The 26,349-nt window shown below is 32.3% G+C and overlaps 1 protein-coding gene across 9 annotated transcripts in view; it reads right to left on the reverse strand.

Annotated features, from left to right (window-relative positions):
* Positions 1 to 1,175: 1,175 nt before the first annotated feature.
* The window catches only part of LOC121425564 (arf-GAP with SH3 domain, ANK repeat and PH domain-containing protein 1-like), an 85,206-nt gene continuing 60,032 nt past the window's right edge, over positions 1,176 to 26,349 (reverse strand). Inside the window, exons 17-24 of one of the 9 annotated variants that reach the window (XM_041621652.1) lie at positions 22,182 to 22,205; positions 19,386 to 19,517; positions 9,610 to 9,706; positions 7,995 to 8,039; positions 5,742 to 5,794; positions 4,591 to 4,823; positions 3,922 to 4,035; positions 1,176 to 3,412 (exon numbers count right to left, since the gene is read on the reverse strand). In XM_041621652.1, the coding sequence (XP_041477586.1) occupies positions 3,341 to 3,412; positions 3,922 to 4,035; positions 4,591 to 4,823; positions 5,742 to 5,794; positions 7,995 to 8,039; positions 9,610 to 9,706; positions 19,386 to 19,517; positions 22,182 to 22,205 (770 nt within the window). In that variant the 3' untranslated portion in view covers positions 1,176 to 3,340. Of the gene's footprint in view, positions 3,413 to 3,921; positions 4,036 to 4,590; positions 4,824 to 5,741; positions 5,795 to 7,994; positions 8,040 to 9,609; positions 9,707 to 13,098; positions 13,129 to 14,435; positions 15,957 to 19,385; positions 19,518 to 22,181; positions 22,206 to 25,149; positions 25,631 to 26,349 lie in introns of those variants that run through there. The other 8 variants (XM_041621675.1, XM_041621661.1, XM_041621683.1 and 5 more) reach the window with 8 other exon arrangements.

Below are 26,349 nucleotides of genomic sequence, written 5' to 3' on the forward strand. Positions count from 1 at the left end.
TTTTTTCTGAGGTCATCTTTCATTGTAAGATCTAACTACATGGATATGGACTTTGTCCTTTTTAAAGCATTGAGAAATTCATATTTGCTTATCTTGAAAGCCATGGAATGCGTTTGGAAGTATTCTTTCAATGACAGTTTGATCTTGACAAGTTGATTGAAAACAAAATTTTAAATCATCATCATTTTGACTGTCTTTTAACACAATTTTCTATGAGATGACCATTGGATCTAGTTATAATTTCTGCATTTTTTCTGCATTTTTATGGGGAAAGGGGGAACAAAGTCAATGATGCACATGAAGTTAGTTAAAATAGTAATGACAATCAGCATGCATTAACTTCCCACCCACTTTTCATTAATTTTCCACCTAATTTGCATACAACTTTTGAACTGCCTTTGTAATGCAATTATGCTGCACTGTATGACTGCAATGTATGTTCCAATCTTAACAATTTGCTAGGTTTCTGTGATTTTAACCATAACACTTTAGAACATTACCTTATGTTGCAACACAATACAATCAAATGTGCATTCATAGCTATAAAATTTCTTTCATGAATTATGTCTCATCTCGGCCTGAGGCCCATCATCCACTTGAGAAATTCTAAAAATCTATCAATACACTATGGAATATTTAACTTGAGAGCATGCATTATATGAATTACATACTAATGTGCTGAATGGTATCCTTTAAACAATGGCTGTAGCTAATAACAATAATAATAATTGATGTACAATTATGTTTCACAATTTCTAGATGTATACTCAACTGCTCATTACAATTTTATTATCATTACCCCAGCTTTAAAGGACAAGTCCACCCCAACAAAAACCATCACTATTTCTTTTGTATTTTATTACATCAAATATGAAATATTTTTATTTTCTCATCATTGTCATGTGAAATGAAGTTTCATTCCTCCCTGAATACGTGGAATTCCATTATTCCAACATTTTATGCTTCAGGCAAGGAGGTCCTAATCGTCAAATTCGTAAAAATTGAAATATTGTACAATTCAAACAATAAACAACAAAAGAAATAGTGAGTGAGTGACATCATCGACCCTCTCATTTGGATGTAACTGGCTCGTTCATATGACTACTTTGTTTAAAATAAGCGAAACTTTGAAATGTAAAAACTTTCTTATTTTACATCAGATTTTGATGAAATTTTCAGCTTTGTGCTTGTCTGATTTTTCTCTATTGATTCAAATCAAGATTTTTTTGAGGTGGACTTGACATTTAACTGTGCTGGCTACAGGCACTCAAGCATTAGAGGAAATCTTTCCTACAGGGTACCCATTCATCTCACCTGGGTTTGAGTGCAGCACAATTTCGGTAGATTTCTTGCTGAAAGAATACTTGCCATGGCTGCAAATCGAACCGACACCCCTCAGATTGAAAGATGAGAGTCATGACCACTAGACCGTGACCCCCCCCCCACACATAAATGCACTTTACCTAATGCTAACAGAAAATATCCTCCACATATACATGTACGTGACCCATGACACGTAACTTGTACAGTTGGCATATGTATTAATCATAAGTTGTCATTCATAGACGTCTCCAATGACTAACTTTCTCATATTGCAGCTTACACAATGAAAATCTGTTATAAAGAATTCAATCTTTCTTTCATAAAGACCATAGAGGAAGCTTGAACAACAGAACACAGGCAAGAACAAGGAGGAAACAAGTATCATGTATTTTTACTGGATTTCAGCTGATTTTTTTTTTCAAATTTGCTTGCCTTTAAAATGGGCGTTTAATCTTCTTTTATACTGGCCTGACTTCTATGATGTCATCATGGGTGAATCGAGTTGAGATTACATGTGTTGGTATCAAAAAAATAGTTTGAATACTGATTTTTTTTTACAAATCATAAATTCTAAATTTCAAAACAATTTTCAAATTATTACTTACTGAAACCGAGGAAACCGAAGGGTCTAGAGCAAACATTGGGCCAATTTTCAATAATTGCTTTGGCATAGCTTTCAACCTGTGGTTATACATTCTGATTGCATGTTAAAAGTTTTGCAGCAAAATTTCAGGCAAATAAATCACAAAAATGTGAACTAAACTTCTAGTATTCAGTTTCAAATATTTTGTCTGATACTTTTTCATGTAGATTGTTTTTAAAATTCTTCATCTGGAAAGCAAAATTTAATTGAGCTTTTCTGTATACCAATGCACAGAACCACAATATTTGTTCACATATAACCTGGCACTACAGAATACCAACCAGCGGGAAGTGCAATAAAGCTTGATTTCAAGGCTCACATGTTGAGTATATCTGAAGCAAATACTAAGCTGGTATGGGGTAAAAACACATGACACATGCATCTTTATCATAATCATTATCATTAACAAAATGAATATTATCATTAAAATCATTACCAATATCATAATTCTATAAGTATCCTTATTTCCATCTTTGTTATTATTAGTGCTATCATCATTACTATTACTATTATTATGACAGTTTTTCCCCCAATTAAAGGCATTCCTTTCATTTTCATGGAAAATGGAGTGGATTTTAAAAGAAATAGATTGTTACCATTTATCAAGAGAAATAAAGACAATATTGTTTTGATTTCAAACATGAAAAACTGATGGCATCGGCATCAAAAGACTCATGAGACACAAATATTGGAGATATTATATTACAATCATTATCAATATGGCCAATCTCATGATTTCTTAATAAAGGGATGAGACCCAAATATTAAACATATATACTAACAAACAAATTCCTGTCATCACTCAAAGAGCAGTTTGAAAGTCCAACTTGATGAATTCTACATATAACACATTAGTTCAAACACGATTATGGATAAGAGGGACTAGTTGCCTAATAGAAATAAAACTACATGATTGCGATTCTTAAAAAAAAGACAACATAGAATAGAATGTCATATTTTTGGTACTGGTGAAAGATTTGGTTGGAACACATTTCCCAAATATGAAAAAAAGTCACTACAGTCAACTCCGTGTGAAAGATATTTTCTAGTCCAAAAATATAATGTGTATACAAATATTACTGATTCAAATTCTAGACTGATTCAAGTTTCTAGCACTCATTCATGACAGTCAAAGATTCTCCACTACATGTAGATCTAGGAAAATACACAATTTGAGAGTTGTGTTGTGACAAGATTAAATTTTGAAACTTACTCTCTTCCACATTGAATGCATATTAAATTAGTCTACCGAGTTCAGGTAATTCTGTATGTATACTATGCAATATATGACATCAAATGTAGTGGGTGGGACCAATGTGAAGGAAGAAGACTACGCAGATTGGAGTGCATGGGACTGGAAGTGGCAAGCATTCGTCATTCAAGAACATGAACAAAGCACACAGGAAACACCCCTCTCCGTGATGGTTTGCCTTCTATCTCTCCGATCTAGAAAATAGGAAGATACAGATGCAAATGGTGTCAGTGAATATTTGTTTTATTCTCATTCTCTCTTCTTGAAATTAAGTATCATTCTCCATCTCCTTTTCTATTTTTTTGTTGTTACTTCTTCCTTATTCTCCTTCTCATCACTCTCTAATTCCTGCTTATTTTGTCCTCGTATTATTTATTTATTCATTTATTTATTTATTAGTTTGTTAGTTTATTTATTTATCTATTTATTTATTTGTTCATTTATAAATTTATTAATTTATTTATTTTTATACTTTTTTGGGGGGTATCCTCCTCTACTTCTTTCACTTCTTCTGAACCTCCTCCTACATATCCTTCTCCTTCTTGCTCTTCCCATCTACCTCCTTTCTCTTATCCTCCTATTATGTTTTCTTTTCATGGCCTTTTTCCACCTCCTAGTCCTACCTACTTCATCTCCTTCTTTCATTGTTTATCTTTGTTTCTTCATTTCATTCTTGCCTATGATTCTCCTTGTGATTACTCACCCACCACTCTGCATCAGCCTCCCCTGTCACTACTATAGTCTCGCCTTCTTCAAACGTGAGTTCATCTTGATAATCGGCTTGACAATCATACAGCGCCCGCACTCTCTTCGGTCTCTATAAAACAAGAATAGAGAAAAGGAAAAGGACATCAAATCTGACCTTGGCAAATGCGAGTTCATCTTGATAATTTGCTTAACAATTATAGCATCCTTACTCTCTTCGGTTTCTTTAACAGAAAGGGTAAGGACATCTTGTCAAATTGAAATCAATTAAAATTGATTCCATTTTGAATTCTATGCTTCATGACCGCACCATGACCTAAACTGATTTTGGTCTCTAAATCAGAAAAGAATAATGTGAAAGGAGTATCATGTCATTACAAGTATTGAAACAAGTCCAAACTTAATATCAAATATACTGTAAACTAAATTCGAATCAAACTCAAATCTAATCAAATCAAATCAGAGGAAACATTCAAATCAAATCAGATCAAAGAATAAAAAAATCAATTCTGATCTAAAAAATTGAAAACAATTCACAACAAACCAATCCATTTCAATTGAAGTACATCTAGGTGTATAACAACAACACTGTTCATCATCACCATCACCATAGGTAACGTTCACAGCTAAAGAATTTCCATGCCCAAGAAAAGCACCCAATTCTCACCGTCTTTGGAACCCTTGGGGCTGGAGTTGGTGGACCGCTACTACCACTCTTACTACTGGATGCATCGTCGGTAGAACTACCATGACGACTCTGTGACCTACTACTGGGTGTGGTCGGTAGATCTTGCTGACTGTTTGGTCTACTATTAGAATGGAAGCTGGCCTGGGAGCTGGGTCTGCTACTTGCACCCAATGTCCCATTGCTGTCAGTTGTCTGGAATTTCTTTGGTGGAACTACAAAGTGGCAAAAGTGATGTCACTGAAAGTTATTTACTACTGATTTCTTCAGTTATAGAGTACCGAAGTGATGAAGTCACAAAAAACTTTTTTAGCATTTCAGCATTTTTGATACCATATTTTGGTAGAGCATGATGAAAAACCGCCACTACCAAAATTTGGTGGGATTCGGTCCATGGGGGCCTCAATATGACCTCATAAATACATAATTGGCTCCATTGAAGTCAGTGTATTATTGGCTTGGTTCTAAACGTTAGGAACCAGGCCAACAATACATTGACTCCAATGGGGCTAATTATGTACATGTATTCATGAGGTCATACCTTGGGGTTCCATGGACCGAGTCCCACTAAATTTGGAAAATGGGGGTTTTTCATCACGCTCTACCAAAATCTTCAGTACTCTATATTTTTCAAGACATATCAATACCATATCAGTTACATTTGTAAGATATCAGAGACCAACATATATTTTTATTTGTTTTTTTTATTATTCATTTATATATTATTATTTCCTCTTTTTTTTAAGGTGGTCTTTTATTTTGTTGCTTTCTTCCTTTTTTTTTAAGTAAAGGTATCTTATTTTTTCCTTCAATAAAAACTTTTCCATACAACTTCAAACATGTATACCATCAAGTGTTAAAATTAATATATTTATGACAAATAAAATGTAAACGAATGAATTTCAAAATAGTGAAATATCTAAACTGCATGAAAAATATTCAACTTCATATATATTTTTTTTAATGGGACATATAGAGTGCACGATATCATGGTCACCAACTCTGATTTATAATTAAAATCTTGACATCTTCTTGGCTCCAATATGAAAGTCAGATAATAGACAATGAATTGTTTCTATAAAGAATTCATTCCCTTTGAAACAACAACTGATGACATATAAAGTAAGACCTACTTGCTGGAGGGCTGTCAACACTCGGTGGCCGTGGTAATAACTCTGGTCTTGAGCTGTTATTAAAAAGACAATATTCAACACACATTTCAATTTATTAATATAATCTTAACACTTGTAAATTATTTGCTTTGGTTTGAGATTGCTTTATCAATGGTATTCAATGCTACTACTATCTTTAAAAAAAATATTTTTCTCAGGCTTGGGTTGAATGGATGGGTATTCGTATTTAGAATTCTTAGCTTTTACATTATATTTTGTATCTTATTGAAGTTTAGGAAAGATTCTGGCAATTCTTACAATGAACCTTGTTCAATATTTAACTGAGAGATATTGAACAATGTACATGGTTTAAAATGAAATTTCTTTGTGCACACCTCTACATAAATAATTGACTCACATTTTCAATTGAAATTTGAAGTCACAACGCTTGTCACAGAACTACAAGTACCACTTTATTCGTCATTAAAGCTTTAAGAATTATGTCTTCTGAACAAGTGCAAAGAAGTAAATGGTTTATAAAACTGATAATTCCATCAGTTCAATAGAATGAATAATATACTAATAAAAATCTACTATTTTTACATACAAAAGAAAACATTGAAATGTACAAACATCTGAAACGCAAATGAAGCCAATATTAGATATTAGTATTAGGCATCAAAATGCAACAAACAATAAAATAAAATAATTTTAGAAGTGAAAAATACTGCAGTTTTAAGCTGTTAGAAAATCAAAGGTATAATACCATTATTTCATTTTCATTGATTCTTTGCAAAAAATATTAGGACTGTTAAATCTGATTTTGCAGCCTCTCTTAATAAATAGATTGTAGTTAATTTATCAGAATGCTAAAATAAAAAAGGGAATTTATAATTAGTAAAATTTTGTTCTAATTCCAATTTTGTGACGAGAAGTTTATCAAGACAAATGAACTTTTGGAAACCTGATTTGTTTATTTTTTGTTATAAATTAAACTTTAACAAAACATGTAATCTATATAAATCACTTTCACAAACGTTTTATAAACTAATACAATCTCTTTTTAACTGACAAGGAAATCAAATTTTGAAATGTAAAACTAAACATTGGCTTTTAAAAAACATTAACAAGAGTATAGAGCAGAGAACATGATGATGCGTACAATCATCAACTGAGATTCTGAAATGCTTTTGAGCAAAAGAAAGTAGCCACATGCACAAGAAAGCTGAAAATAAAGTCTAAAACAAAAAAATAATCAAATTATTCATGCCTTCCCCTTTTTGCAGCTTGTTGTAGTGTGGAAATCAGAATTAGGGTTTCTTCGAAGTGTGTCTTCATTAGACCTGTTTACTGTTTATTCTTGAGGCCCTTTTTAATTATTTTTAATCATCTGTATGAAATGCATTTCATACAAAAAAAATTGGGATGATGACTGCACATGTAAGAACATTTTATAAGGCATTGTCATTTTTTTAATGTGCATTTGAGAAAATTGTATGTCTTGATAATTTGCTTATAGTTGTTTCAAATGGATACCAAATTAACCAGTTGTCAATTAGAAGTGCACTGTCACTGTATAAAGCTTATGTAATTACAGTATCTAGTAGGCAAAACTCTAACATGCCAAAAAAATTGCAACGCTATGGGATTTACAATTTAAATATTACGAGGTGCTATTTTGTACCTTTGGCATATTCAGATATAAGTGTATTTTCATTTAAATAAAAGCAACAACTGGCATGAAGGAACCAATTTACTTGTAACACATCCAATTTCTTCACTGCTTCAAAAGGTGCAAAATAGAAATAAAACTTTGCTGTGGCAAAATCATATTTAAAAGCTTTTTCTAGGCTTTACTTTACAAGAAAATAGCGTCATTCAGCGGTTTGGAATTTAAAATCTCTGTGTAAGACAGGTCATTCTAACAAAGTTACAATTCATTAAAAAGCCATGACTAAACCCTCTTCAGGCCAACAGCTAAACACTTGTGCATGATGTCTATGCCATTTCATGATGACAGTAAGCTGCACACTTCAACTGTGCTGGGTTGGCAAGACACATATTGCAAATGAGTATGATATGGAGTTTAAAAACGCTTTCTTTCATGATCTGCTTTTGTATCATTTCAAGTAGATGTTGTGGAAATCATGCATGATAGTGAAGCTGTATGCCAAACGATAGTGAAGCTGTATGCCAAAGAATGGTCGGAAAAATGAATTGTAACTTTTCTTTTATGGAATGAGCCAATAGATCAAATACGGATGCAGTGATTACCAGCGGCCGTAGGAGTGGGAGTATGAAGCTCGTCTATTTTCCCAGCTGTTTGTCGAGACATGAAGTTGGAGGAGGAGGAGGGAGGATGATTAGGGATCATGAGGGTCATTGTCATGGAGAAAGGATGGGTACATACAATGGGCTTCCTCTACATTATCACCTTTGGCAAGAAATCAACCTTGCAAATTGATCTTGAAAATTCAATTTTTCAGCTGAAGATTAAGAATAATTCCAATTGAATAAACAAATGTAAATCTTTTCAATCAAAATAAAATCTTTTGAATACACATGTAGAAGTGTAAGAACCTTGAGCAATATTGTTCAAAGTATTTGTGTATGACAATGATCCATTATCAAATGTCAACATTAAAATCTGGTCAAGGTGATAAGATGTTGTGATGCCATGTCATGCAGTATGAACACCATATTTACATTCCACACACATGTGTTGAACGTACATGGGATGCATATTTGTGATTAAAAACTACACTTGACATTGGTGCAATTGGAAGACATGAGATTCCTGCACTTATGTACATAATTGAATTTACCCAAGTTCCAATATCGTTTCATGTAAGCCAATTAAATGAATTATACTAAGCTCTTTTTTTTAAAGACTAATCTACGATGCTGAATTTATTTGATCATGCTAAATAAGTTTTTTTTTCTTTTTTATCATTCCTCTGATATCTACAGCAAAATTGTTAGATTATTGAGCAAATTACATAGTTAAGTATGCACTGCCTTAGATGTACAAAAAATCATCCGCTATTTTAAGTTTTGTGTATTAAATATAATGAAAATGATTATATAAATACAAAAATACAAATAACCTAGACTAAATTTTTAGAAGGTAAATATATGTTTCTTCTCATCAAAAGAGCTAGGTCAGTATGAAATCAATTAGATATTAAAATTAAAATTAAATATTTGCTTGATGGTCAGCTCTGATTGGCTTGAAGGATAATTACATTCATGAATAGGCCTTTATCAAATGGATGAATTAGAAACAAATTGCAGAAAAATATGGATATTTACATGATACAGACAGGTAAGTGGAAAAAACAATTCATATAAAGAGAAGTATATGTACAATAAAGAAATAATAAGGGAAGGTTAATATATGAAGGATGCAAAAACATGAATAGAAATGAAGAAAAAAGATAAAGGTAGAGAGAAAAGAAAAAATATCTATCAAGGAAGAAAAAATTGTGATAGGTAAGAAAATAAAGACGAAAGAATCTTTTGAAGAAGAAACACAATGTCTCAAGGGAAAAATTAAACAAAGCTAATAATGAAGAAATAGAGAAAAGAAAGGGACGGGGCACATAAACAAGAAAAGGAAGTAAGAAGTTACAGCAACAAAAATGAGAAAGAGAAGACAATTACAAGTTAAAAACAACAGAGAAGAAAATTAGAAGACTACCAAAAAATGACAAGAAAAAGAAGATGAAAAGAAATCAATCGAAGAGGAGGGGGGAAAGGTGAAGAATAAGGAGAAAAAAGGAGAGAACAAAAATGAGAGGAGGAAAAGAAGAAAAATAAATGAATAGATGAAGGACAAAAAACAATGAAATATGAGAAAGCAAAAAGTGAAAGAGAAAAGAATACTTACGCAAGGAATTGTTTCATCTGCTCAACCTGACTATTTGACTTTGGAATCGGAGGCGGAGCGGAAGATGATGAAGAGGAAGAGGAATCTGAAGATTTAGCTGTAAGAAAATTGAAATTCAAAATACAATTACATTTGCTCTTCATACACGAATAATGCATCATCCATGGAAAAGACAATAGATGATAGTCTATAATCATTACAGCTTGAACATGTCAAGATGTTAAATCTTAATTAGCATAGATCTGCATTTGTGTAACAAGTACTTACCTGAATGTCACACCAAATCATATAACCACCTCCCCCAAAATTGTTTGCTTACCTAGCCCCCCCCCCCTCTAGCTCTCTTTCTTTTCCTACCTCACTTGATTTAAAATGTTTACAAATGAAAGTGAGCAAATGAACTCTTCCTTCTTCCATATTTAAGAAATTAGCTTGTGGTACTTTATCAAATACATCTTTTACAATGCAAAACTATTTTTCAAAAACACTTTACAATTAATGTTAAGGAAATATGAACGAAATATATTTGTTTCTTATCACTGCTACACAAATGACCACTTCATTTAACAATAAATAAAAAAGTGGAATTCAAAACAAAAATGGGCTTAAAGCAGGTCTAATGATTAGGCAAATATTCATTAGTGTGGTTTATAATTATATTGGAGTATTATCAAACATTTCAATCTTATATAGTAATGTGACCATTAAATCTTTATTCCCGTTTGTGGATTTGGATAAATTAAATTTTTACATGTGAGGATATTCAGCACCCTCATTGGTAATGTTATGATATGTCTTTATAAAGGCACTCTGGAAAAATATCTCACATATTTAGTAATTGTCCGTCAGATCGCTACACACACACATTACATCTTTTTTTTTAGCCCATTCCATTCTTGAGAAATGGTTTGTACCCCCTCCCATGATTTGTCTATCACTGGGGTTATTATTCAGTAAGAGTAACAGTTTTCAGCATCATTTTTGTTTTAGACCACTTTTTTTCAAATCAACTTTCTGTTGTGGTGGATTTCCGCATTTTTAGTGAATGATAACCTACGATTTTTCTTTCTTTATGTTCCATTTGAGTAATAAATACATGGTTTAGTAATCTACGCAAAATATTGACACAAATTAGTAAAAGGCAGTTGGTAATGTTTTTTTATCGAACCATTCAAAAGAGTATTTGTTGAATACATCACAAAATCTTTATTTTGCAGTTTTCTTGTTAAACTCAGATTTTTAGCAAAGATATGAATGTATCAAAACATATCAATCTTGCAATGCATGTGATTATGCCTACTTTCTTTAATGAGCAAAGATATTCTGGCATTGCACAGGAAGCACTAGGCACTAAGAAGCAAAAAGTGAATTTAGCTATAGAGATTATATAATTGATATTGTTTATGGCTACATTATCTTAATAACCAATACATATAAATAGTCAAAAAAGAAAAGCTTAACAAAAATGTGTACTTTGCCCATACATTGCAAAAACAGATAGATAGAATATAAAAAGCACAGAATGAAATAAAGGAAAACATGAAGAGCCTTATCATACACTACTAACAAGTTATATGCACCCAAACCAAAAGTTGATTTGAATTATAAAGAGAAAATTCCAACCAGCATAACAGTGGAAATTTCATCAGAATCGGATGTAAAATAGGAAAGTTTTTACATTTTAAAGTTTCGCTTTTTATTTTCAGGAAACATTTATATGCACATCCTGGTCAGTGACTGATGGAGACTGATGACATCATCCACTCACTATTTCTTTTGTATTTTATTATATGAAATATTCTAATTTCTCCTAATTGCAAGTGAAAAAAAAAGATTAAATCCTCCCTGAACATGAGAATTAGCATTGTTTTAACACTACATGGTTCAGTAAAGTTGGTCCTTATTGTCAAATCTGTAAAAATTAAATATTGAATAATTCAAACAATAAAAAACAGAAGACAAATGGTGAGGGACATCATCAACTGTCTCATTTGCATGTCAATGGGTTGTGCATATAACTGTTTCTGTGGAAAATAAGCAAAACTTTAAAATGTCATAACTATTTTATTTTACATCCGATTTTGATGAAATTTTCAAAATTTTCCCAGTTTGATTTTTATCTATTTATTCACATCAATATTTTTCTGGGGTGGACTTAAACCTTTAAAAGATTTACATATCTATAAATAACTTTTAAGGAACCATTTATGAATTGATTTAGAAAGTTTGATGAGCGATTCAAACCTCTAATCTAAGCCTTTGATTCTAAAAGTATAGCAACCTACGGTTCAATTGCAAACATTTAGGAAATATTAGACACAAGCGATATCTTGTGTTTACCCTAACCCATATTTTCCTTTAACTTGATTTCTTGTAAGTCTTTACAACCTTTCTCAAAAAGAGAATCTGAATACCTGCAAACTTATCTGAAACCCTTTGAAAACCCAACAAATCACACCAATGATGAATTTTAAAAGTACCCTAAATAGCAAAATGACAACCACATCTGAAACTACTGAAAAAAATTGAACTGTGAACCAATAAGGGTAACATATTTGCAAAGTTTAAAAAAAATATTTGGTTTGATTGAGATAGGTCTATGGCCCTACTTCAAAGAGATGTAAAAAAAATTATTAGATAAGGTATTGTAGCTATTTTGTCAATTCTAATCAATATCAAAGGGGCAAATGAAAAAAAATGCTTTATAAATCCAAATTATCAAAAATCCTGCAACTATGTGGCTGAGCTAAAGATATAAGTTAAATGCAAAGATTATTGTACCCTCTCCGCTTTATATTTACAAGTATGAAAGCAGTTGATTTCATTTAATCAAATAGCTATCCAAGTAACTAAGAGTTAAAGCTAACATGAATTAAATTTTTGAAAGCATGTAATAATTAAAATATTCTTATCAACATAAGAATGAAGGTTATGATATATCGCACTTGCTTCATTCGCTTCTTGAAAAAGGAAAAAAATAATGAAAATTTTGCAAAAATAGCATTGTTTATAGTATGAGGAGCAGTTTCATTTTCAGTTATAAGACAATGGTCTTACACTGCTAATAATTTCCAGAAGCCAAAGATAAAAACTTTGTTTACATTGCAAAGTTCTGTTACCCCATGCTTTTTTAGATATCATTGCTAGACAATAACTAAAGAGTTGAGAAAAAAATATGATTTGAATCTCCAACAGATATTTGCTTCACATTTGTTTGTACACGATCGAACCCAATTTGGACCAGAGTTTGAAGTCAACCTGATTTCAGATAGGACCTTGTGTTTAGAATGGCTTTTTCACCTGAGCCTCTTATTGATTTCCTTTTTTTATCAATTGCTCATTTTTATTCATTTTTCAAAAAGATATCCAAGCCATTATTTGGAAAGAAAATGCAACAAAGAATATAGTAAGATGATTGATTGAATTGATGAATGCCATTAAAAAAAAAAACCTTTCCCAATAAAGCAAATGAAGAACCTCGTTTTCTACCTGCTTCTGGTACTTCAGTACCCAAGGTTGCTGGAAAAAGGCAAATAAAATAGAAAAAAATACATATGACATGAAGTTTGTTTTAATCTTGGAATGATCATTAGTACACATGAGTTGATGTCATTGAATTTAAAACTGCAAAGGTCGTCAATAAAAAGTTTACGATATAAAATATTGACGAAAAAATGAAAAAAGAAATAAGAAAATGAAAAAAAAAGTATCAAAACTATATTCATCAAAATAAGTTCAATCAGCCATATCATATGAATAAATGCAATGCATAGTTTCAAGTACATGTATATTAATAAAGCTGTAATAATGAAGTAAATATGCTTGAAAAATCCATAAATTGACATTGACATGTAGTTAGCTAAAAAATGGAGTCATGAATTTATGTCAAATTCATAAAGGGGGAACAAAGTGTGTAAAACAAAAATAAAACTGGTTAAAAAGTTTAAAAGGTAGAAATTAATTAATGGTCATTAAAACATTCATTTTTTTAATTGTAAAAACATGGTTAAAGGGTGGGCCATGATTATGGGAGGGGGGTGGCGAAAAAAAAATGAATGAAACCAAAATCCACAAGAGGTGAATAAACTTTACTGAATATGTATGTTGCATGTTAAATAGTCAAATCTCAAATTGAATTAAGAAACATTTAGTATATTGCCAGGCAAGGGTATGCCATGGATTAATATGGATGCATATAACAAGCTCTTTGCTGTAAATTTTCAGTTTGTGACTTCAGACAGCTGTGTTGATTGCAATAGATATCTGATAGTTAAATCAAGTGAATGTGATGCACAAACTTAGATATGCAAATTTTTGGGGAAAATTAGATTGTAATAATAGTGAACTTTTGCTCTTCATTGTAGTGGGCTGTTTGGTTGCAATATTTACATCATATTCCTGATTGGTCAGTTGAGTGGATTTGAAAATCGTGACATAAATTATTTGCTATTTAAACCGACAAGTAGAGGCACTTCTAAAACAACTGTATTCCAGTACAATGTAATCATCTTCATACAAACCAGTTATATGCCTGAAGTAATAAAAAAATGTGCAGCAATTTTAGGGATATGCATATTTAAATGATTTACATACAGGGGGTCAATGTACTTTGATTCTTCATTTCAAAGGCTTATTATGCAGCTATTTGAGGGTAGGGTTTGAGACAGAAATGAAAGACCTATGAAATGCATCAGAAAAAAACACAAATGCTGCAGCGTAATTTTTCAGATGTGTTATGCCCACTCACTAGAAAAATATTTTACCATTTTTAGTTGAAAGATTATTTATTCCCTTTATGATGTAGCCGAATAACCTCATGCTAATTGGTATATTTGGCAGACCCTTAATTATTTTGACTCAAATACTCCGATATTACAGCATTTACAGGACATTTTGGTGGTATTTGAAGAAAGGTTTTGAAATTACTTTCTGGTACTGTAGATATAATATATATCGGTAATATTGCCACAATAATTGGCATAATTAAACAGGGTATTTGTCACATACATGTAGATACATCATATTGGTACTGCATTACGTAATGTTGGGAATGTGCTGCGACTGTTCTGTGTTGGGTTTGTTGTGACTGTGTTGTGACTGTGTTGTGACTACACTGTGACTGTGTAGTAACAATGGTGCAAGTGTTGTTACTGTTCTGTGTTGTGAATGCTGTGACTGTGTTGAACTAGTCTGTGTTGAGACTGTGTTGTAACAATGATGCAAGTGATGTGACCGTGTTGTGACTGTGTTTTGACTGTGTTGTGAATGTGCTGTGAGCATTATTAATTGCAGACTGTTGATATTCAATAAAAGTTTTATAAGTGGTCTCTGAAAGGTCTGCCTTGTGACAACTTCAACTCTTAGTTGTTTTTTTGGGGGGTCTCAATGCTGCCATCTATTTCATTGTAATTATCACACCTAACACTTCGTTCCCAACTCCTGGTTGTTACACTAATCCTGACTGCTTAAAATTTCAAAAGAAATATGGATTATTTGATTTACTGTCCTGATTGGTCAACTTATTGGATACGTGTTCACAAAAAAGCTAGGTTCCGGTTGGGAAAAAATGGACAAATGAGATTGATTGGAAATCAATACAGATTGGTAATTTATAAATAAGAATAAATTTTGTGATATAAACAAGTTGATACACGCCAACTCCAGTAGCGCACTCATGAATGTTAATATTCTTGCTAGAATCAACTCTCGTACCATACCATACAACGTTTTTTGTAATCAATCTAGTGGTACCATTTACAGAAGTGGTTTGATGATCTGCCGAGGAATAAAGAGAACTGTGTCTGAGAAGAACATAATAACTGTCCCAAATACTGAAATTTTGTTGTAATCATGTCTCTGACAAAAATTTGCTCACAATAAATATTTTTTGGGGAAAAAATATTGAGAGAGCAACTCTGATTTATCAGAGGCTTTGCTGGAAGAATGCTCAATAAACAAGCCTCATTTACTAAATTTTTAAACAGTTTGGTTGACTGCAGATTGAATAGCTGAAAGTGATGTCTGAGGAATGTTCATCTGGCTATCTAGTTCATGTTCTGTATCAGATGGTTTTTGTGCTCCATGAAATATCATTCTAAACATAAGAAATTAATCTGCCTGTGGTTCTTATGATAGGTTAGCTCCATGTAGAGTATAGATGGAGTACATGTTGTCTGTGATCTGAGCAATGATGCAATTAACATGGTAATTGCAGTGAGTAATGCAAAGATGGTGCCTTTAAATCTGTCACTTTGTATGTGAGTTTGCAGATTTGATTGCAAGATATAAAGCAAAAAATACAATCAGACCTGAGGGTTCTATCCAAGAAGACCAACGTTGCAAGAAATCTGAAGAGGACATAAATGATAGTGTGTAAAACAAATAGGGGCATTACAATGAATACATACATTTGCAACAGAATGAATCTAACAATGTCAAATTGTTTGAATGTAAATGTGATTAGCGTTTTGGTAGCTTGTTGTTATGTGCGCATTTAACATGTTCTTTTGCTGCAAATGCATCGAATACTGCAAAAAATGTGGTTTTTAGTTATCATGAATGATTTAGGGACTAGATATAAAATGAAATAATAGAAAGCGAAGATGCTTTGTTTCTTGTATCAATTAAAGTGGAGATGGTATGCAGTCATGATATCTACCAACAGTGGTCAATCTGACATTAATTATAGAGTGTATCCATGTACGTGTGTTAAAAATATGAATATTATCATGAATGAGGAATATGAAGATGAATATGACGAAAAGATATGAAGATTGGAAATTGGTCAAAGTACAGAATTTATGGTTTCATATGACTTCATTATGTCTTGGTTTACAGTCCTTTTGTGTACCCTTTGGCATGTGAAACACATTACAGTCCTAAATTACATTGAATTCAACATCAATCGGTTATAGTAAAGCTGGTATCTCACTTTTTAACAAAACAAACTTTACCTGAAAGAAAAAAAAAATCCTCTCAACATATAAATTGAGGGGTCATACAGCTGTTCGCAAACTTACGTTTAGGAATGATCATAGAAACAGGAATGTGTAAAGGTGAATATGATCCCGAATCAATTGTAATCACATCTGCTAAAACCGAGTATGAAGATATACATTTACACGTACACTTTGCCACTCTCGACCCAGGCGCTAAATGGGTACCCGGTAGGATGCGAAAGATATTGTATGTTTGAATTTGCCAGCGCCACGATGAGGCTGCGATGAATGCAAGGAATGCTCCCCAGGGAGTGGAAATTGTGTACTTTTCATGCGGGATTGAAATTAATCCAATGACCGGGGTAATAATATGCTGTAAAGCGCTTTGAGCCGTTCTGGGAAAAGCGCTGTATAAAAAATGGCTATTATGTATGTATTACAATAAACCCTATGAACCCTATGCCTACAATTCTCATTCCACTCTTGAAAGCCATTTATGAAGTGATATTAAGTTACTTTACAAATACCGTCATGAATCACTTCATAAAGTGCACATTTTTTATCATAACACACCTTAAGCCCACTGTAACCACTCCTAAAGCATTTCCAAAACAAATAGAAAAGCTTTTTCTTCATGTGAAATGCACTTTACAAACTGCAAATGACATGATGCTTTGATGAGCCAGCATGCCACAACTTACCCTTCACTGAAGTTTGTTTATGTCTATATCATCCAAACAGAAGAATGCAAAATAGTGATCACACACAACAGCTACAAGGACTAATTCTAGATTTATCATGCATCATAAGTGGCAAAAATTCATCATTTGCAACTTCCAGCCCACCTGAACAATTAAAAGGGTTTTTATGGGAGTTTTCTATAAGGAAACAATGAATTTGTATCATTGAATATAATCCCTGAATTTTCAATCATTCCAAATTAAAAATACTCAGAATCTTCCTTCCCTTTCCTCTAACAATGACCCTCTTGTTCAATAAAGACTTAACAAATATACCATGGTATAATTAAAGTGAATTATTTATAAGCATAAAAGCTGAAATTACTTTTCGACTGAAACTCTCGAAAATAGTCTGTACTGGATTGAGGTGAATTCAGAATATTCATTTCCATGATCTACTTTGCCTCTCGTTTGAATAAAAGGCGATTCATACAGTCATTCATTCAATATCAGATATGCACTTGTTCATCCTTGCAAAATACATTATTTCAGAGAGAAAAAATATTTTACTTGAACATAATTTTTCCATCAACTCATGATTTAGTGAGTTTGAACTGAAACTTTCAAAAGTAGAACATAAATAGGATACTTCTAAATGATTATATTGTGTAATGTTTTCTCCCCTCTTGCTCCTGTTCGTCTTTGGCAGATTTAAACTAAAGGACATTTATTAATTTGTTTCACTACAAAATACATGTAGAAATATGATGTCAGTCTATCAGTCTATAATGAAAACACAATAACTATTTTATGGCACAAGAGTTCACTATAAACCAAACACGCCATGCAAGATTTTGTTAGGGCAACAAACCAACCCGTGAAGACAAAAATACTTGTGGGAATTACACGCACATTTTTTCTTTCTCATCTACATGTGGTCACAAATAAAATGAAGATTCTACTCAGAATCCCAGATATTGAACTAGTTTTTAATTGGAGCACTAGAATAAAAGGAATTTGTTAATAAAAATTTGGGTAATTCTAGTCAAAGCTAGGGTTTTGTTTGCTTTTGGTTTTTTTTTTTGAGGGGTGGGGTGTTGATGACATACCGGTATGACATCTTTGTCATACAGCTGTTCTTAGCATACAAATTTACAATAAAATTAAATGAATATATATCTTGCACTTTGGACTCAATATATTGGAACACAAAATAGGTCAGAGTAGCTATTTTTTTCTGACTAATTTTTAGAATTCCATTACTTCCTCGTTTGTCAATGAATTAAAAAAATATATATGTTCATATTACCACCTCATTGTTCTTATTTATTACAAATGAATTTCAAGTTGATTTTTCTTTTCTGTTCAATTGCAAATATTGCTTAATTTGTTTTATCTCTTTTCTTAAATCTATATAATTGCTTTGTTAATTATCATTTATTATCAATATTAGCATATTTTTGTATCTTTCTATCTCAAGTACTGAAGGTATGCAATAAAGTTGATAACAGCCTATCATTTATTCATTCCTCTAAGAATAGCTTGGGTGCATGCCTGCTTAAAAAAAATTGTTGTGCATGAGGTACATGTATTTGCGACCGATTCAGTGAAATTTCATTAAGTTTATATAATTCACTTATGTTTATTTCAATTACTATTCAACATAACACCAAATTTCTTCAATTCCACATTTTTTTTAGGGGATGTTGATGTGAAATAACTAAAAATACAATCACAAACATTTTGGAGGAATAAGCTTTCTTCATCTTGTATTTCCTAAATTGTTTATTCCCATATTAATCATAATTATTTAGCAAACAGAGTGTCATATTTAAGACGATTTGATGAATATTACGAATTAGAAGCTATGCATCTTGTTTGAAAGTTATCGGATTTGATTATAAAAAATTTATATAGAATATTTAAGCAGCCATGCCTCTTGTTTCAAATTATTATCAGTCAGCATATACTACACATGCATTGTCATGAGACTTTCACAGGGCTACCATAAAAAAAGAACGCAGTTTCTAATCTGCCATTTTACTTATTTTTTTTGTGATTACAACACAAGATGCGAGGAGACAACACGCACAATCCAGAGTGCAAAATACCCATGCATAGATATAGAGAGAGAAAGAAACAAATCTGGTTGACGTACCCTGGTCACGTATAGATGTGATCCTTTCAGGTGGCTTAGGGGGCGTGCTATTGAAAGCATGAGGATCGGACGAAGTTCTCTTGTGGCCTAAATCCATAGGGGGAGGGGGCGCTTTTTTCTTGACACTCGCCGCTGTATTATACACACACACACGTACACACACATATGAATGACCACAAGTGAATTGGGAGAAGGGAATAACATGTATAAAGAGGGATGAGGGAGGGAGGGATAACAGATGGGAGTGGGGTAGATGCATCACAAGGGTTGGGTGGTATATAAATTGGGGTCAGGAATTACAAAAGGGAGGAGTACAATTTAAAATTATATGCAAATGTAATCATATGTTAATAAAGGATATCACAAAGTGACACATCAAACATGAAAAATGATCAAATTTATTTAAAGAGTGTATAGAACATGAGATAAAGCAACGATGGGTTAGTAAAAAAGGTTGAAGAAAAATTTAAAGAGAATTGTAAATAAATAAAAGAAATCATTAGATGATGATAGGAAAATGAAGAGCATATAGAAATACAAAGTAATGTTGTATTATGTCAATCATAGATAATGAAAGACAAATAAATGAAGAGTATATAAATTCCAATGAAAAGAATTATGACACAAAGCGTTAGTAGTTAACACATACGAAATACAATAGAGTATGGTTATAATAGAGTGTGAAGTATTAAATGCATGAGAAACACAGGTTACATTGAAATAAGGATGGATAAACATAGGGTCGGACAGATCACCACAAACAAACAAAATAGAACAGGGAAATAAAAAAGACAAAACGAAACAGGGGATGGAGTAAGAAAATGGGGAGAAAAGAACAATGATATATCGGGATAAGTATGAATGAATAAGAACAAATTATTATGTGAATCAATAAAGTCATGAAACCTGTTATATACCAAAATAATCATTATGACAATGTTAAAGAATACTCATATTAAAACTCATGGAGGATAATTGGAGGGGGCAAGAAGGCATGTGAGTGAGCTATCTCCAGGTCCAGGGAAGGGTCAGTGGTCAGGTGGAGTCTCATCTTAATACATGGAAGGGTGGGGAATGCATGAGGAAGGGGATATGCCACATGCGTTGATTTCAATCCATGGATAGGGGGGTCAAAATGCGGTCTCACACAGACTAGATCTAAATCACTGAAATGCAATCTCATCTCCTAAAAATTACTGAAGGTACAATCACACTGAAGCACTTATATCACAGATCTATTCAAGATGCATGCTTTTTCAAATAAGATTTCAACAAATACCTGGTTTCTTAACACTAATTTTAACATTTTTTAAAAGAATAGGGATTGGGATGCCATAAATCCATTATTTGAGATTTTTTAATCCTGTTATACCTTGACCACTTCAACAGAGCCCATAACACTTTTGCAAGGACATAAAAAAAGCTATTATCCATACTTGGATTAATTATTTAATAAAAATTGGCTTTTAAATAGTGCTTTTAATCTACAACTGCTTAAAGTGCTTTAAAGTTATTATTTCCTCACATTTACAGCCTAATGATAAGCAAGAAGACTTTCAAATATCCTGAAATCAACAAGTAATATTAAATATAAATGTAGAAATCAATTTATGCATTTGAATAATAACAGATATCTCCGACCTAAATTTCTGCTTTTGTATATATTCACATAATTGTTTTGCTCTGATGTAGTGAAATTCAATGTACAGTACCTTAAAATCATATCAATGTTGAAATTTGATAATTTTGTTTTACATGTACATGTGTCCGTATCGTGAACATGATGTAAAAACAGCTTTTGTCAATCATGTATCCAGTGCATATATGTTCGAGTAAATAAAAAAAGTAAAAAACAAACCAAAATAAACACTAAAACCTAATTTATCTGATTAACTCAAGATAGATAAAATGATATCTTGCTTTTTCTTGATAGAATGGAATAACTTCACAGAGAGCTAATTCCTATTATAACTGGTAAAAAAATTTGAAAAGTAAAATTTGGTACTTGTAAACATTTTTTAACCCTTTCTAAGCCAACTGAGTGCAACTATTAAATCATAGATATACATGCAAGTAGAGAAATTGAAAATAGGAATTACAAAAAATATCCACAAAAAGTGATCATCTTGAAGTGTGAGTCAACTTTAGATTTTCTGATCTAAAACTATGAATTTATACCAACTAATTCCCACCGAATAAACTATCAAAGGGGTCACTACTATACCATGCAAAACAGATTCTGAAGTTTCCCAATTGAAATGAAATTAAACAAATATATATATATATATATATATATATATATAAGTAACTACTACTAAAAACCAGAAGTATAAACTAGTATCATGATGTCCATGAGAAAGGGTTACTTAAACCCATGAGTGGGGGGGGATATGTTTAAATGGGAAAATACATCCATGTTTTATACAACAGGAAAAATTGAGAAGACTCATCTTTTCCAATCATTTTGCCAATTAGGGTTACTTCGAAGATAATGAAGAGAGAAAACATCTACATTAAGAAGGGTTGGGTAATGGGAACATCAACATTTGAGGTTAGCCATCAAATTACTTTTATGCTACTATAATTGACTGTAGGCTGTGGGTAAGTTGGATATGTGAACAAAAAACAATTCTGCTATAAACCATCCAAAATGTTCCACCTGTAAATTGTATCTATGACTATTAATATTTTCATGCCTGAAATCATATATTTTAAGCATTTCAAAATGATATAAAAGACACAAACAAAGAGAACAAGTACTGGACCATGCAGATTAAACTGAAATAAGCGCTTCACCTCTCCTGCCTCTCCTATGGCTTCCTTCGCATGGCAAACACAAAAAGAAATTTTTGTGGGAAGAAAAACAAAACATGGTGGCACATGAATGCAAAGCATGGAAGATTTCTGGCCTGAGTAAACGGAATTGCAAACAAACTCTGCTAGAGCATGAAAAACTTCACAGTAATCTGGACACATATTCAATTCAGATTAGTAATTCCCACTTTCCAAATAATATTTGGCTCAGTACATTTATTGGAAGAATGCAAAGAAAACAGCGTGCTTAGGTCTCATTCAGACATGGCGCAACTAAGCTAAGCTCAAGTTTGTTTACAAAATCAATGTGATGATACAATTCATTTTTGTCCAACTCCAAAGATGCGCAACTATCTCATCTCATCACATGAAGTGACTAATGACATCATATGAAATCAATTATGAAATCACAAGACATCATGACACCATAAGCCACAGTTTGGACAACTTTATCAACAACATGTGGATCGATATGAATATCAGTTCTTAATAGAAGTGTTACTATGCCATGCCTGAAAGGCCTCAATATCTCCATATTGAATTGAATATAGTCTCGTGTGATTTATCCCAAGTAGCTTTATTAAGGTAGCAATAAAAAGCAATGTCAATGAAATAAAGAATGTTATAAAATGAAACTGATCAAAACACAGCATTAAAACAGGCAAAAGACTGTAAATGTATCAGATACTGGGCATTGAACTCTGCATAGAAATAAAACTGATTATTTATATAGCACTACAATAAATTTTACAGTAGCTGAATATCATCAATTTCCTCAAAGGAAACGGATTGTCCAACCTACCCCCCCCCCCTTCCAAGAAATAAAAAGATAACTAATGACTCACAAAAACAAAATAAACTGATCAGAATCACCAATTATGCTAGTTTTTTTTGCTATAATTTGCATTATAAAGTCAAAATTTAACTGAAGAAAAACAAGTGCAGTTTCAGTTGTGTGATTGTCTATTTCGTTCAACAAAATAATCTCAAAGCTCATTATCACTGAAACTGAAAGCATGCAAATCAAATTAACTTTTCATATTTTAGATACATTCATGCACAGTGCATTAAAAACAACTAGAAGGGAATTCCCCATCTGAATGTTTGACTGAAAAAACAATAGATGAGGTAGGGTGGGAGTATCAGGTTTATTACTTTATTAACAGCATAATTGGCTGTAAACTTGTAACTTGTTATTATCATTGCATTGGATAATAAATAAATTAATTCTATGTTATCAAAATATTAAAATACACATTAGATAAATCAATCTGTACTCAAGGAATTTTTAAATCAGTATTCTTTTCAAGACAACACTTATCCCCGAAAGATGAAAATTGAAACAGACATTATTAGCCTGGATTTAATATGAAAAGAAATAAAACTAATTATTGTTTTATAATAGTGCCTATGATACATCCTTGCTCAAATGACAAAACCTCATATCTCATTATTCAGGAAATAACACCCTCACCTTGAATAATGACTAGATGAAGTACCTAGTAGGTCTTATATCAAGTAATGTAAATCTGAACTTTCTCAATATTCAAGTGATTTCAAAGGAAAGACTATCCCACCAAATATGGTGAATCTCTACAGGCCTACTATTCAAAACTTCAATAGCTACCTCTTAAATGAAGATATCCATTTCACTATAACTCATCATTGTTTTGTTTTTCTTACAGCTTGCTCTGATATTCCATGCAATCTGAATCAAGGTGCATTTTTTTTTAAACATCAGAACTCAACTTCAATATTAAGGGATGAGTCATGCTGCAAACAAACATGCAAAGATCAATGCAAATTTATCTTAAATTCAAATTGCAATGGTTTAATGGTTGCAGAGACTGGCCTTTTATCATTTGCCATTCATTCTTTTAAACAGTTTCTTTATTTCCATTATTTTGCTACCTCAATTTTTCAATGGGCTCTCAAGCAAATAATATTGAATTGAATACATTGAATTTCCACAATCAAAATAAAAGTGTACAAAGTAAGCACATAATAATGCAGTATTGTATGTTTACTGCAAGACAAATTATATTCCTTCCTCAAAATGAAGTTACACTTTTAGTATAGACCTTATTTGACTTCATAATATCATAGCGCCCTCCCTCAGAGGATACAGGAATACATGTAAACAGAGTTGTCAAAGATGTGCCAGTTGCAGATCACCAACGCATGCAAAGCAATGACTTCAGCCGCTAAGATGACTGCGCAATGATGTCAATGCATAAGGTCTATTACAGTAGCGTGTAAGAAATTGTAGCTTATAAGTTTTTGTTAGCTACAATTTACATAACCTTGAAGACACACTGGTTGGCAGCCACTCATATCAAAATCTTTTTCAATTTCGGCACTTTACTTGAACAGAGAGGACAGATTAAATTTCCTTTTTTGTATGTGCAGATGAAAATAGGGGGAAAGATCATTGGCAAACAAATCAAGCAAACAAGACAAATGAGGTATCTAAAAAAAATTAATAAAACTAACTAATATGCTAGAATTGAAAGTGAACCAGAGGAAAAATCATGCAAGTTCAAACATTTCTGCACTGGTGGTCAGGGGACAAGACATAACTATCTGACCTGTTATTGTACTATAAAAACTGATGAGGGCTTGAGATCATATCCCCCCACCATGTATTTTGATGGCTTATTATTTATCAAGGGCAGTTTCTCAAAAGTTGTTCGTAAGTTAAGAATGGCATTAAGATCGATCGGTGATCCTTTCTTGTGGTAAATGATATTCACCATTGAATGTTCAAAGGTGATTATTAGTGTATAAGAAAGGTTCACCAGTCGTTCTTAAAGTCGCTCATAACTTGCAAACAGCTTTATGAAACATCCACCAGATTGAGTTAAATATCCTTATATTCCTACTCCCCAGAACCCCCCCCCCAAAAAAAAAAGAAGTTAAAACTCTGGCGCCAATAAGGGGGAAAGGGTAAAACATAGAGGGCTTGAATGGATTCAATCATATACCAAGTTGCCCAAGAAGTTCAAATCAAGTGAAATTCACTTTCATATCAAGAAGACATTACGGCTACAGATCACCCTCTCAATTCCTTGAAACCATGGGCACAAAATAAATGAAAAATCTGTTTACTGATTCTTGGGGGGGGGGGTTGTCTTGTGTAACAATAATTCAGAATATAAATGACATCAACTTTGCCACAACAGTGAGGTTAAATATGACAGCAACCAAGAGCATGCATGGTTGGCTATACTTCAGGGAGTTTTCTAACCCTTTTGTCTATATGAAACACACCCCTTGGTCGGACTAAATTATAGGGAAACATGGACTGGTTCACTTTCAGACTAACTAAAGGGAAAGCAAGATAACTTGAATGCCTTGCATAGCAACAGCAGCAGAAATCATACCGGAGTAAGACCAATGATGGTGATGACCAAACGGAAGACAAAACATCACTGAGAAGAAGCAAAAATTGCACAAAATCGCACCAAATATCATTCTGAAACTTTAGCAAAGGCATAGTTCATAACACCAAACTAGCAATGATATTATCCTCCATCTCATGAAACAACTTCCAATCAACGTCTTAATACTAAAGAATTTTTAGTGAGGGATATACTTTAATAACTACTAACCAAAAAGACATTTATTATTAGCTTAACCTGTCAAGATGAATTCTTATTCCCACAATATAACAAATGCATAAATGTGCATATTGCATTTCATGCTAATAGACTATGAACAAAGTATCATTTTTCAAGAGAACTTTTTTTCTTTTACAAATACTTTTTAAAATATACATATAAACATGCCCTCTTTCTTTTCATTTTTTTTTTGTGCACTGAATTGCATTTTCACTTAAAATTACTCCAGTTTTATCCAAAATAAATGAAGTGATAAATAGAGAAACAATATCCCCCATATTGATATCAATGTTTTGGAGATGCTTACAAACATTTATTGAAGGAAAAAACACAAATGAAAGCTGCAAATAAAGATAAAGTGCATTACAGAAGCATTGAGCTTAAGAACACATTTTCATGGTGGTGATTATTTTGTAATTTAATCAGCAGCAAAACAAGCTAGGCCTGAAATAAACAATTTGTACAAAATGTTAACAAAAAAACATATAACAAGAAAAAATATGGGAATGTTTTGTGAATTGCAGTTGGTC

Source organism: Lytechinus variegatus, chromosome 1 (genome assembly GCF_018143015.1).
Source record: "Lytechinus variegatus isolate NC3 chromosome 1, Lvar_3.0, whole genome shotgun sequence".
NCBI lineage: Eukaryota > Metazoa > Echinodermata > Echinoidea > Temnopleuroida > Toxopneustidae > Lytechinus > Lytechinus variegatus.